Source organism: Prionailurus bengalensis, chromosome D1, assembly GCF_016509475.1.
Source record: "Prionailurus bengalensis isolate Pbe53 chromosome D1, Fcat_Pben_1.1_paternal_pri, whole genome shotgun sequence".
Taxonomy (NCBI): domain Eukaryota; kingdom Metazoa; phylum Chordata; class Mammalia; order Carnivora; family Felidae; genus Prionailurus; species Prionailurus bengalensis.
The window spans coordinates 47,554,125-47,569,463 of record NC_057346.1 but is presented as its reverse complement, the minus strand read 5'-3'; the positions used below and the strand labels follow the sequence as shown (position 1 = coordinate 47,569,463).

Sequence of the window (15,339 nt, the reverse complement as noted above, 5' to 3'; positions counted from 1 at the left end):
ATTCCGTTTCTCTGCTTTTTTAATTATAGCATTTATCACTATCTATAATTATGTTTATTATTTGTGTGCCTATTAATGGCCAATCTCCTAGGTCTATAATGTAAGTTCTTTGAGGGCAGGGACATTTGTTAAATTTATTCACTATTATATCTCTACTGCTTACAATACTACCTGACACACAGTATGCACTCAGTAAATATTTGTGGAGGCAATGAATATTGCATTTAATCCTCACAACAACCCTATGAAGTGCTTATTATCACTTCATTTTATAAATACAGAAACTGAGATTTAGGTAAATTAAGTAATTTATTCCTGACAACAGAATGACTGACGGATAGAGCAAGAATCTGTCTGACTCCAAAGGCTGTGCTTTCACTATGCTATGCTGTCCCTCTGAGTGATTCAGCGGTGGATGCCAACTGCTGTCGAACTGCCCAATACTTAGTTCTCTGAGAGACCTCAGACATATCTGGCCAATTTGCCTGGGTCACTGTAATTAGCATAAAATTAGTTCTAATACATATATGAATACAACTCTCATTTTCTCCACCCTACAATAATGTTATGGGTAATAAAAGATCCCAGCTTACTCAGGATTTCCTCCTCTCAATAATTATAGCCACTCTTTCCATGTATATAGTATTTTATATTTTTCAAATAAATTAACTCATTTGAATCTGCACAATAATCCTGTGAAAGAAATATTGATAAACCAGTATCATTATCGCCATTTCCAACTTGAGAAAAAAGCCTCAGGAAAGGTAAACTGAATTGACTAAAATTACTAAGATTACTAATATAATAAATGCAAACCCAAGTCTATAACTTTACTTCCTGAACCTTGATTCAATGCACACTTCCATATTGCCCTTGGTGAAACATACATAGGCAGTGAGATGGGTTTCTCAAGCAATTATAATCATGGGTAATTTCCTTTAAGAAAATCTTATCTACAGGGGTGCCTAGTTGGCTTAGTTGATTAAGCATCTGACTTGATTTCAGCTGGGGTCATGATTTCACAAACCAACCATGAAATCAAGCCTCTCATCACATTGGGCTCCATGCTGATGGCATTGAGCCTGCTTGGGATTGTCTCTCTCTCCCTCTCTCTCAGTCTCTCCCCTTCTCTCTCACTCTCTCTCTCAAAAATAAATAAACATTTAAAAAAAAGAAAAATCTTATCTACAAATATGCGGATGAAATAATGGGTACATAATAAAGAGAAGTGATGTATTCTTTTTTTTATTCAATTTTTTTAATGTTTATTTATTTATTTTGAAAGAGAGACAGACTAGGGGAGGGGTAGATGGATAGGAGAGAGAGAATCCCAAGCAGGCTCTGCACTGTCAGTCACTACAGAGCCCAACACGGGGCATGATCTCAAGGACTATAAGATCATAACCTGAGCCGAGATCAAGTCATATGCTTAACCAGCTGAGCCATGAAGTCGCCCTATGATATATTCTTTTCTAATTTATAAAGAGAGTTATGTGATTTATTTCAGTTTTGAGCACAATGAATGTGTTTAAATATTATTTGATTTGTAAAATTTGATTTGTACTTGTTTGCTTTGCAAACCCACATTTGTCTAAAGACCTTACCTAAAGGTCTTCCAAGGACAATCCTCTCAGACTCCTAGCTCTTCACAGCACATGTGGCTTTTCCTCAAAGTGTTAAAAAAAAAAAAAAAAGGACTAATGTTGTGAATAATACCTTGGTAATTAAGTTTGGCAGAAAAGATCATTTACTACAGACATATTAATAAATGGATGGCATGATTCATAAAGTTTTTTTTTCTCATTCTACAAGTTTACTTTCACAGGCTATGGATATGTGTCCAAAACACAGCAAATCTATATCTAATTCTGAGTAATTTTAAACTAACCATTAAGTGAGTGTATTATTTTTATTTAATTAGGTGTTTTAGGTAGAAAATGAACAAAATCCAAAATATAGTATCAAGAGTATGTTTTGACTAAATAATAACCTTGAAATGATTCAACAAGGGGGTAATGATAGTGGATAGAAGTATAGATATTAAAGTCAAAAAATACCTGGACTTGAATCCCCACTATGAAGCTGCTCAGCTGTGTAAGTATGCCTCATCTTTAAGATATGGAGGATTTTACTTCATGGGGTTGATCTGAAAAGTGAATGAGTTAATTAAATTCATCAAGTTCCTTCAATGTGCTAGGAAATGTCCCAGACATTATGTATACAAAAATGAGAAAAATAGATGTAGTCTCTTTCCTTGTGGAGCTCTGTCTAGTCAAGAGAGAGACACTGAGAAAACAATCATATAAATCAGTGCATAATTATGAACCATGACAGGCGGAAATATAGGATAATATAAGATAACACCAGGAGTATATAATCTAACTGGGGATTTTAGGAAAGTGAGTGGCATGTACAGTCAGACCTGGAATACAGGTAGGATTTAGATAGGTGGACAGAACCATCTAGAGAGAGGAGTAGTAAATGGTAGTCTCCAAAGCAAGAACATGATTGATACCTTCAAAGAATAGAGGGGAGCCACCAAGGCCAGTATGCCAATTAGTTTAAAGAAGGCCATAAAATGTAGCATAGACATAAGAATGGTCTGGTTCATGAATTTTTAAGATTCTTGGAATATAAAACACAAGGCAGAGTGATGGAAAATAAGACAGGAAAGGAATTCAGGAGCTAGATCAAAAGAGAATTGTGTACTAAAGTAAGAATTTGGACAACTACTCAACTTGAGTTCAATAGGGTGCTATAGCAGGGCTTCCACTTCAGAGTTACATCATTGAACTTAGGTATTAGATTGATAATTCTGGCTGCTGTATGAAATACTTAATAAAGGAAAATTAGGTTATTATATTAGTGGAATTAATATGCCAAAATGTTTTATGTTATTAAAATGGTTAATCCCAGGTTATTAATAGAGTTATGGAATCCCTTCACATTGCCTATTTTTCCTACTTTTCTACACAAAAAAAGGCCACATTTCTTTAATTTTCCCTACTTTAAGCTGTTTTTCTGCCTCTCTCTGCCACCAAGTAGATTTCTCTGGTCCATTATGTCTCCTGCTTCTGTGGCTCTCTAGTCTCTGTACAGTGGTCCTGCCACCATGCAGACACTTGGTTGGGATGACAGGTATCAAAACCAGTGTTACTGGCAGGATAAATATGAGAAGAGCACCAAGGAACTATAGGAAGATACGGAGACTGTAGACTCCAGTTAAAAAAAACAACAACAGAAAACAGTACATCTACCCCTACAGGGTAGTATGTTAAGCATTTTATATTTATCACCTAATTAAATCCTAAAAACAAGACTGTGCGACAGGTACCAACTTATGGAAAAGAAAAAATACAGTTCTGGGAAGGTCATCCAGCTAGTGAAAGGTAAAACCACTATTTTTATGAATAGGCAGAAGGATGGGTAAAGAGGGATATAGCAGAAAATAGAATGAGAAAGCTCAAGTCAGGGAAACAAACTGAGTGGGAAGTCAGAGAAAATTGGGGTTTGGGATCATTGTTAATGATAAAGGGAAAATCCTATTTCCTTTAAGACAACATCTCAACTTCTTGATACTCATAACTGGGTCCCTATTTATCTCTGCACCCTTTGTACCTTGCCACTCACTTTGAACTCCTTATGTTCCAACTACATTGCCTTTTCTTTTCTTGAATGCACCATTATCTCTTTTCTCTGTCTTCTCTTTCTTCTCTTTCTTCCCTTCTCTTCATTATCTGTTTATCTATGTCTATCTATCTATCTATCTACCTATCATCTATCATCTGTCACATCTAGGACTTTGCTTAAAACACCTTCCCACCCCCATTGTGCCCTCATGGTACATATCAGCTTAATTGTCACTTCCCCAGAAAACCCTTCCCTGAAACTAAGCTTTTGCCTACCACGCATTTAAGCCCACCAGGTTCTATAGAATTCCCTGTGCTCCTTTCCATATCATTCTATATTCACCCCTTTATCACACATTACTGTTATTTCTATAATTAGCTGTTTTCACCATTAGCCTAAAAGTTCCATGGCAACAGATTGTGCATCGTATGCCTATGCCTTCCAATATGTCAGGTACATATTAGGCATTCAATAAATAAATACTCGTTAGACAAATAAAGTGAATGTATGGGTGTGCTGCTTCTACCATGAGAGCAGATGGAACTACACACCTGCATGAAGATACAGTTTTGTCTATGAAGACAGGGTCTCTCAGGCAAATTATTTGTTGCCTTGGTGATTTGTTTCATTTTCTCTACATAAAGATCTGGTGGAAAATAAAAATTATCGTATCCCCCCCCCAAACTATAGTTGTAAATATTTCTTTTTTTTTTTTTTTTAATTTTTTGTTTTCAGCGTTTATTTATTTTTGGGACAGAGAGAGACACAGCATGAACGGGGGAGGGGCAGAGAGAGAAGGAGACACAGAACCGGAAACAGGCTCCAGGCTCTGAGCCATCAACCCAGAGCCTGACGCGGGGCTCGAACTCCTGGACCGCGAGATCGTGACCTGGCTGAAGTCGGACGCTTAACCGACTGCGCCACCCAGGCACCCCAGTTGTAAATATTTCTATGATAATTTCATTTCTAACAATATAGTGTGCGATTTTTTTCTATTCAAGTCATAATAAATAATATGATACTAGCTTGATTAAAAAATATTTTAAATGCTCAGCAACAACTTCTGTTTCCTTTTAGAAATTCTGAGCAACTTCAGGGTAAAAGATAGTGGGATGATGGAGTCAAAGAGTGATATCTTATTTACAGAAGAGATATATATTAAAAACATCAATAAAACATACTTTAAACTGCCTGGTCCACTTTTCATTCTATTTAAATTTTATTATGCACAGTAACCTGTTAATACTGTTAAACACATTAAAAATTAATGGTACCATCATGTCTTCATTACAAATTACAGCAGCAACCTAACATATTATAGTTGTCTTTGTAGATATTTTAAAACTTTTCTTTAATATCTGTAAGTCTGGCTAAAGGACATCTGAAATGATATCAATATAGGTTTCACCCACTACTACTTTTTAAGACATTTTGTATACATAAATAATTTTATTTGCAGAGATTATATACTTTAGGATACTATTGGTTAGAGATGGAAAAGAAAGAACCACAAAGATGCAATAAAATACACTCATTTTACAGACAAGGACACTGAAGCCCAGATGCCTCTTGGTAGACAAAGTCACAAAGTGAAGATTTATTTTTATTTTACATAGTTCCACCTTTCTTCTGTTCTTGTACAGCCAATATACTATTACATACATACTTACAACTCCCTACACAACAAAAGAAAACTTCTACTTACTGCTTGCATTTTATTAAATTTAACCCAGAATATTCTGCTTCCTATCTAGAACTGTTGTCCTATTGGCCAACCTAACAGCATGTCTCCACCTTAACATAGTCTAACATTATTTTCCGTGTATTTTAGTTATCAAAATTTGGAGGAATATTATCTTACAATTATTCAAAAATATATTTAAGAAATGTCCACTCTATAAAACGTGTTATATTAACTAGTAAGTTGTGTTTAATTAGTATTATTGAGATGACCTCATTTCCTCAGTGACCACACCCAAACAGAAGGATAGATTAAAGATATAAATTTTGAGCTGCTCAATAAATTGTCCTATATTGAATTCTTTCCATGTGCCAGGAGTTGTGCTGGTACTTTCTATACTTACCACAATATCACTCACACATAGATAATACACCCTATTCAAAGATGAATAAATCCAGGCCTAGGGAGATCAGGTTAAACAACTTACCCAAGTAAGTCCTAAGCTAGTAATTGTCAGAACTACAATTTAAATCCAAGTCTTGCTCTAGAGTTCTGCCCTTCACACTAAGTCACGTTACTTCTCTGTCTCAGTAGTGACATCTGTGACAAAAGAGTTGAAACTGAAACTGGACAGAAACAGTCAAATAAAAGAGATGACTCAATCTTCTTTGAAAGTGAGTTTTCTGAACATCTGAAAGGACCTTGGGATCCATGTAGCAGAAATTCTGTTTTTGGTTGCTCTGATTATTCTCTGGCCTAAAAGATCTTACCCCAAATCTGAGGGCAAACCAGTCTAACCAGACTAAAGCAATTAAGACCATAAGCAACCTGAGTCTTATGGGTGAGATCTAGGGTAGGATTATTTTATCAAGGGGGTTATATTATTATTAAATGTGCCACAATCATTTCTTTTTTCTATGCAGAAAAGCTAAAAATAAAACCACTTCTCTGGTATGTCTAATAGATCCTTTTATATTGCCATTATGCAGTGCTTTGTCTTGATTTGTCATAATCTCTCCTCTCATTAATCTTATAACATCCATTCTTAGGAATGTGGAGAGGAGACATGAAGAGGAATTTATTTCTACAATGTGTGTAATAGAAGGAAGTGGGGGAATAAAGCAGGCACAAAGGTCACAGGATGATCCAAGGGGGCAGTAAGTGTCTTTCTCACCAATACAGGAAGTAATGAAGAGAACCAGGAGAAATATTTGTGTTTCCCAGTGAAAACTTTGACAAGGGTGATATTGAGATGCACCACAGATGAAATGGACCCCAGGACAGATCCAAATAATTAGGAGTTCTGGTCTCATTGGAAGAACAAATATTGTTAAAATGTCTATACTACCCAAAGCAATCAACATATTCAGTGCAATCCCCATCAAAATAATACCAGCATTTTTCACAGAGCTAGAATAAATAATTCTAAAATTTTTATGGAACCAAAAAAGACCTCAAATAGCCAAATTAATGTTGAAAAAGAAAAGCAATGTGGGAGGCATCACAACTCCGGACTTCAAGCTGTATTACAATGCTGTAATCATCAAGACAGTATGATACTGGCACAAAAACAGACACATGGATCACTGGAACAGAACCCAGAACCCAGAAATGTACCCACAAATGTATGGTCAACTCATTTTCGACAAAGCAGAAGAGAATATCCAATGGAAAAAAAGTCTCTGCAACAAATAGCATTGGGAAAACTAGACAGCAACATGAAGAAGAATGGAACTGGATCACTTTCATATACCATACACAAAAGTAAATTCAAAATAAATGAAATACCTAAATGAGATACAGGAAACCATCAAAATCCTAGAGAAGAATACAAGAAGCAACCTGTTTTACCTCAGCTGGAGCAACTTCTTACTAGACATGTCTCTGGAAGCAAGGAAACAAAGGCAAAAATGAACTATTAGGACCTCATCAAGATATAAAGCTCCTGCACAGCAAAGGAAACAATCAACAAAACTAAGAGCCAACCTACAGAATGAGAGAAGATACTTGCACATGATATATTGAAAAAATGGCTAGTATCCAAAATCTATAAACTTGTCAAATGCAACACCCAAAAAATAAATAATCCAGTGAAGAAACGGGCAGAAGCCATAAACGGATATTTCTCCAAAGAAGACATACAAATGGCATAAAGACACATGAAAAAATGCTCAATATCAGTCAACATCAGCGAAATACAAATCAAAACCATAATGAGATACCATCTCACACCTTTCAGAATGGCTAAAATTAACAATTAAGGCAACAGTAGATATTGGAGAAGATGTGGAGAAAGGGGATCCCTCATGCACTAATGGTGGCAATGCAAACTGGTGCAGCCACTGGAAAACAGAGTGGAGGTACCTCAAAAAACTAAAAATAGAACTCCCCTATGACTCAGCAATTTCACTACTAGATACTTATCCAAAGGATACAAAAATACAGATTCGAAGAGGCATATGCACCCCAATATTGACAGTAGCACTATCAACAATAGTCAAGTTATAGAAAGAACCCGAATGTCCATTGACAGTATGATAGAATATTACTCATCCATCAAAAAGAATGAACAATGTGGATAGAACTAGAGTGTATTATGCTAAGTGAAATAAATTAGAGAAAGATAAATCCCATATGATTCCACTTATATGTGGAATTTAAGAAACAAAACAGATGAACACAGGGAAAGGGAAGGACAAGTAAAATAAGATAAAAACAGAGACAGAGGCAAAGCATTAGAGACTCTTAAATACAAAGAATAAATTGATGTTTGCTGGGAGGTCATGGGCTAAATGGGTGATGGGCATTAAGGAGAGCACTTGTTGAGTTAAGGATGAGTACTGGGTGTTATACCTAAGTGATGAATCACTAAATCCTACTCCTGAAGCCAATAGTACACACTATGTTAAATAAATGAAATTTAAATAAAATCTTGGAGGGGGGGGGGGGAAGGACTTCAAGGATTTCCAGTCTCACACACAGCTGCTGTAAAGCAAGACTTGAAGAAAGCATCTTGGCCAGAGCAGTTAGAAGGTAGACTCATTGCTGGAGAAGAAAGAGATGGGAGTTGAACTAAGATAGAATTAAAATTTCCAAGTTCTTGGCAGGTTTCCTATCAGAGTCCCAGGAAAGAGGGAGCAAGGACAACCCAAGTGCACAGCCACTTGGAAAAAGAAGAGCACCAGTGGTGTGGGTGAGGTAGACAGGATATGGGATCTGAAGCCAGCCAGGAAGTCTCCTCACTCATGTGAGTTTTTAAATCATTCATGCACTATTTACCATCATCATAATATAACTTTGTTGTAAGTATGATTGTCGTATAAAGATGATATATATGCCACCCTAGAAATATTCATGAATATAATTCAGAAAATTCATAAATTCTTACATGGGTATTTGTCCTGTTGAATTGTGTAATTTGTATGATAAATCAAAATATTGGAATATGACATTTATGTCTGATATAGCATTTGAAGAAGAAGAAGAATATTTTTTTTCATTTTTACCTGTAGTCATTAATATTTTGTTAAGAGAATATAAAGCATATGACAAGTTTTTTTCACTAGATTATGTTTTCCAAATTGAGGAAACTTAGATTTCAATGTTGATATAAATTGTTCAATGCAACAGATTACAGTTTGGGGTTGTAATTAATAACTTTTTATAACTTTTTTTTTTAATTTTTTTTTCAACATTTATTTATTTTTGGGACAGAGAGAGACAGAGCATGAACGGGCAAGGGGCAGAGAGAGAGGGAGACACAGAATCGGAAACAGGCTCCAGGCTCCAAGCCATCAGCCCAGAGCCTGACGCGGGGCTCGAACTCACGGACCGGGAGATCGTGACCTGGCTAAAGTCGGACGCTTAACCGACTGCGCCACCCAGGCGCCCCTATAACTTATTTTTAAACTACTAATTATGTTTCACAGTTACCTGCAATTATGATTTGGCAATAATTAAGAAACACATATAAGTCAGAACTGATTGTATTTACTCAAGAAAAGTAACACTGAGTGTAACACCTCAGTAAACGTGAAAAATGTTAAAAAGACTATTTCCTTTCCTAGGTTATATATAGAAATAAAATTTCCCACCTAGCCTTTTAAAAAAATTATCTTAGTTTAGGGGCATCTGGGTGTCTCAGTCAGTTAAGTGTCTGACTCTTTATTTTGGCTCAGGTCATGATCTCACAGTTGGTGGGTTCGAGCCCCATGTTGGGCTCTGAGCTGACAGGGTAGAGTCTGTTAGGGATTCTCTTCCCTTCTCTCTCCGCCTCTCCCCTGCTCCCTGTGCTCTTGTGCTCTCCCTCTCTCTGAAAATAAATAAATATACATTAAAAATATATCTTAGCTTATTTTTACTGACTTAACTGGAAAAACTGAATGAGATGCTTGGTAACTTCTAAAAGTAAAAGAAGGTATTAAAGTAACTTTGAGGCCTGGTCAACTAATCCAACCAGAAGGTTTTAGACTTCATATCTATTAACATCAATGAACCTGCCATGCGATACTAGGCACCAAAGGAAGATATCCATTAAGATTTTCTGAAATATAATCAAGAAAAGTATAATATTTAAGGTCATACTAAGAAGAACTTGGCTCGTGGCTTCAAAATTAAATAATCTTTTCTTAACTGGTGAAAGGAGATCACAGCGGGAAGTCTACACTTAATGAGTCTTATGCACTAAGCTATTTATTTTGTCATGTTTAATGGGTGTCTAATCAATGTCAGTTACTAAAAGATATAGCTCAAACTAACTTATAGTATGCTTATATGCAAAATGAAAAGAAAGCTAATGAAAAAGTGTGTTTTAATTAGTTGTTTTCTAAAAATAATATTAATTTCTATTCAAATAACCAGTGTTTATGAAATCTAAATACCTTATTTGGAACTGATGACAGAATAAAATAAAATGCATTTGAAATTTTTAGCTCTTTTCTATAAACCCATAATAAGAATGCCTATTGATTTTATTCCATTCCCACTTTTATTTCTATTTCTGATAATGCAAATATTTCATTTGCTTCTAATCAAAATAGAGAGAATCAGTTTGACATTAAAAATTGTGTTTGTTTGTTTGTTTGTTTGTTTGTTTTAAACCAGGGCCTAAAGATTTTTTTTCCTTTAAAAAAATCACTAAAATGCAGAATATCAGAATTCTCCAATCAGAAACAATATGTCAAGCCACAGTAAAGCTGATTGGCTTCTTCAAGCATAGAAGACATGGTTTTTAAATGAAAAGCTAATTATCACACTCAGAAAGACTACCCTGATATGTTAAAATGATGTGTAAGCTACACTACTACTATAGATATTTTAATATTGAGCTATAAATAGAGGCAAAAGCAAACCCTTCCATAAAAACACAGGCAAATTCTCCTTTCATTTGCACAAACACACAATATCACTATAAGAAGTTGAAATCAAATAAGGATAAGTCCCTCAGACCCTCATGGGGGAACAAAATGCCCAGCAAAATACATTATACTAATCATTTTATCTCATGAACTGCCAGCACCTACCAGAGCTGATTAATTACAGGACCAGAATAATAATAGAAAAATGCTGCACACAACAACAGCCCTGTTTCCTATCCTACCTTTGTGGTGACAATGCACAGGCAATCCATCCTGGATCCCTACACAGGACTCAGTACATGGAAATCACACCAGCAAATCAGCAAAGGTGAGAAAAGCCTTTTGATAAATGGCACACAGAGAGAAGCAGAGCCTGGATTCTGCACAGACGGCTTTTCCAAGGGGGCCCTCATGGGAAACTGGAGCCCTCCTCCATACAGCTCAAAGCCAGCAGGATTCTCCTAGGCACCGGAAAATCCCCTAGAAATCAGCTCCGGCAAAACTTCCCGGTGGCTTGCTGGGCTCCGCGGCTGCATGGTCCTTTAGTGGATTCGGTGATCAGAACAAGGCTCCTGTGAGTGCCCCGCACAGTTCTATCCTGGAGAGGAGTGTAACACCAAGCACCAGAGAATCACATTTCAGCTCTCGTTCTTGTTTCTGAATTCTGATCTGCTGCTTCAGTATACCCATAAGAGCTGCTTTGCCAAGGTCCCCCCTTTGCTGCCTTCGTCTTTCCTACTAACAACTCTGAGTAAGCACAACACAAAAAACTACCCGGCCCATCTATCAAAGGGCTGTCGTTTGGCTGCCAGAACAGCGGCTTTGGATAATAAAACGCTATTTATTATGAACATGATTCCCGGGAGTCTAAATGACTCGAAAGATATGACTGAAAAGCTACGGTGCATGCAGTGCTGAATACATCACATCCCAACTCACTTGCAATTTACAAGGGCAGCTTCTTACAAATGACTAACAGCTGGGAAAGGGAAAGTGGGCCAGGAACATTAAAACCTGCGGACTTGGTGGTGTAACTTAGAAAACACCAAATTTCTTCTTTTATTTCTGGACCTATTTATGTGGTCAGTGTTGTACGTGAATACACAAGCAACTTAAATATTTAAAGAAATAAGTGTATTACAAAATTGGGGTGAGAGGAGGTTCCAACATGTTTACAAAAGTTCTGCATTCTGAGAGACAAAAAATGAGTTCTTTCCCAAACTTTTCCCTCTTCACTGGCTGCCTACAGGCGCTTATTACGTGGGCAGAGCTTTGTGTTCCCTTCTGCAGCATTTTAACAGCCAAATGATTAACCTTCCCCTACCCTCAAATCCCTCCCTATTTTCCAGTGAACCGGCCACATAGACTGCCTTTGAGGTACTGGACAACATCACTCTGGATAATAATAGACTCTTCCTTCATTCTCTTAGACACACAGGCAAAGACAGACTGCAACAGAAAGAAACGGGGGTGCAGAGAGAAGGGGTGGAGAAATTAGGAAGAGAGAACGTGAATGACAGAATGGAAAGCACTACCTGACCAATAAAAATGGAAAATCAATGCCTCCTTTTCACTAGAAGAAAACACAAACTCACCTGGATCATTGAGAGCAACACGAAGACATATCTAAGAACCTATGCACACTGTGCTTACTTCTTTAAGATACCAGCAGAACCATTCCCCACCTACCACATACCCCCCTCTCATTTTTTATAGAAAGTATATTTTCTACAATGAACAATTTGAGAAAAAGATGAACATGTAAAACTGTTCCATCTTTCATGAATTATTCAGTTTCTAACCTTGATATCCTCTTGATTGCTAAATAGATGAGTATCTCAGAAACTGACATGCTATTGTTCTACCAAAATGACAGCACTTTTCTAAGGATTTAAAAAAAAATTAAAAAGTTCATAGAAATTCAGATCTGTGTTCAGGGGAGAAAAGAAAAAAAAGTGGTTCAAAAAATTGTTTATAGATAAAAAACTGTTATCCTACTGGTATAATAATCTTCAGATAATTTTCAAGTTAAATAACGCAAGTAAATCTCAGGTCCTGGTCCATTCAATTAGGTGACTGTCATATGGTTCAAAAGGTTCAAAAAGCATCACTTTGTCTGTTTACCCTTTTTTCTTATTTATTACACCATCATAATAATTTAATTCATTACTTCCTAAACTTGTCTCCTAGTATGTATAACATCATGCGTTTGAGCACTCCTAGGTATCAGTGTTTCTATAACACAAACAAGGCATCTAATATGCAATTGATACTGATTGTCATATTCATCTTCAATGAATGGTGGCATTCTTACCACCTTGAAAATTTAAATGACTTCCCTAGGACAGATACCTAGTAACTAATTGCAAATCCAAAGCTTTGTTAGTCATGGTCATAACAAAGACAGTCAGGAATTAGGAACACAGAGGAAGTAAATTGTGTAGCAGAGTAAGATAGATATTTTACAAAGTATCCTTGGAAGAAAGGTAATTCTGGAACTGTATCCATTTTCCTAGAGTAGAGATAGCTAAAATATGGACAAACTGGCAAAGGGAGATTGACTTACCCCACCTGGCTAATCACAGGTCAAAGAACTTTGCAAACTATAAAGACCTTCAGAATAAAGGCAACTCATCTAGCATAACTTCAGGCTTACCATATACACGCACTAAGTCATGCATCCAACACATTTGTTAAGGGCTCACTATATCATTTTTGGATTAATGTTTATATCATCTACTAGACCATGAGCTCCTTAATGGAAGTTTTGACTCTATATTCCCTTTGTCTACTCCAGAATCTCATTCATTCCACAAATGTACTTGACAATGTACTTACGTGGGGACACGAGGATGAGCAAAAGCTGGCCAAATCCCTGCCTACAAATGTATCAACTAGGACAATACAGCATGCACTGAGGGTGTTTGAGAATCACAACACAGAGGCATATAACCCAGAATGGAGTAACCAGGGAAAGCTTTCCAGAGAGTTGAGAAGGACCCACGAGGTTAGCTAGAAGTTGTGAGGAACAAAAATGTTATGCACACTTTATATTTGAAAAAGAAGTGAATCAATAATATCTTTTATCTTTATGCAGTCAGCTTATATGAACACATCCAATGGGTTTCCATTAAATAAAAGCACTTTAGAGCAGGTATTTTACAAATAACATGCAATCTCTGTCAGGCGGGGGGGGGGGGGCGCAGAAAAAGCATCATTCATATAATATTGAGTACAAATGTGTTATATACATGGAATATACACATGGAATATATATGTTGTATAGTCATTAGGTCTTGTTTACCACATGTGATTAATTGGATAATGTTTGTATGTTTAGATCAAAGAAAATAGCTAACATTTTGAAGTGGATGCAGCTTTCTATTTTGTGTATACCTGGCTCTCCATTGATTTTCCTCAGATTTAAAGATGATAGAAGGTAATCCACTCCTTTGTCTCAAGGGAAACATTCTTTTTATTTTTAAAATTAACAAGGCATCAGCTTGAAGCACTTTTTTACAGACATAGAACTCAACTGGGTCTGTGATTTCACATAAAGTGTTTGGCAAGATATAAAGCCACAGCCTGAAAATTGCTTTACTTGATATTCCTTAAGGTTAATGATACCAATCCAGGAACATAGTGATTCTTAGTAAAATTTACCATTGGAAATTTGATACCAGAAAATTACTTTTATAAATTACTTGCACTAAGCCTGTACCTTAACCATTTATAGGCATTACTTTATTTTGTTTGTTTCCAACAGTATGAAAGTAAAACCCTAGTGGTTTTATTTTCCTTGAATCTAAGCCCCTTGCAGACAAATATAATGCATATCTCTGCCATCTAGCATGGTACCTGCACTTAAGAGGTACAAAATAAATATTTCAGGAATGAAAGAATGATCACAGATTCAGTTATGCCATTTTTTTTCTTGACAAGAGATTGCTTTAAAACCTATGATATGTTGGGGCACCTGGGTGGCTCAGTCGGTTAAGCGCCCGACTTTGGCTCAGGTCATGATCTCGCAGTCTGTGAGTTCGAGCCCCGCATCAGGCTCTGTGCTGACAGCTCAGAGCCCGGAGCCCATTTCAGATTCTGTGTCTCCCTCTCTTTCTGCCCCTCCCCTGTTCATGCTCTGTCTCTCTCTGTCTCAAAAATAAATAAACGTTAAAAAAAAAAAACCTATGATATGCATCCTTTGTCCACTTGAGTACCATATGCACATATACTATTGTTCATATATATGTATACATTTACATACATATTTAAGAACAAATATATGTAACATATATTTATATATTTAAGAAAGAAATATATTGATGTGTATATGAGAAGATATTTACAAATATAAACATTTATATTTATTATATTTATATTTATCAAGTGGCTATTATCAGAAGTACTGTGGCAGGTACTTTATACATATTATTTCTGATGGTCACTAGACCCTTCAAAAAGGAAATATAACCCCTGATTTATAGATGAAGAAACTGAATCTCCCTGAGATTATATAATTTTCCCTATGTGATACAGGACATAGGTTATTCCAATCCAAAGTACAATGTGCTTTCCATCTCATCCTACCTCATTCCTGAGTCAGTTTCTGTTTCCCTGGGTCCAACCTGAGAGTGAGACACAGATTTGAAAGGCCTTCTCCAGGAGAAGAAG

General features: G+C 36.3%; 1 protein-coding gene across 7 annotated transcripts in view; it reads right to left on the bottom strand.

The window, feature by feature from the left end:
* Positions 1–15,339, bottom strand: part of DLG2 (discs large MAGUK scaffold protein 2) — a 2,073,554-nt gene that overhangs the window by 1,585,546 nt on the left and 472,669 nt on the right. The window contains exon 1 of one of the 7 annotated variants that reach the window (XM_043580072.1): positions 10,911–11,080. The exons of the other annotated variants lie outside the window; for them this stretch is intronic. Within the exon in view, the coding sequence (XP_043436007.1) occupies positions 10,911–10,940 (30 nt within the window). The 5' untranslated portion in view covers positions 10,941–11,080. Of the gene's footprint in view, positions 1–10,910; positions 11,081–15,339 lie in introns of those variants that run through there. 7 annotated transcript variants of the gene reach the window in all.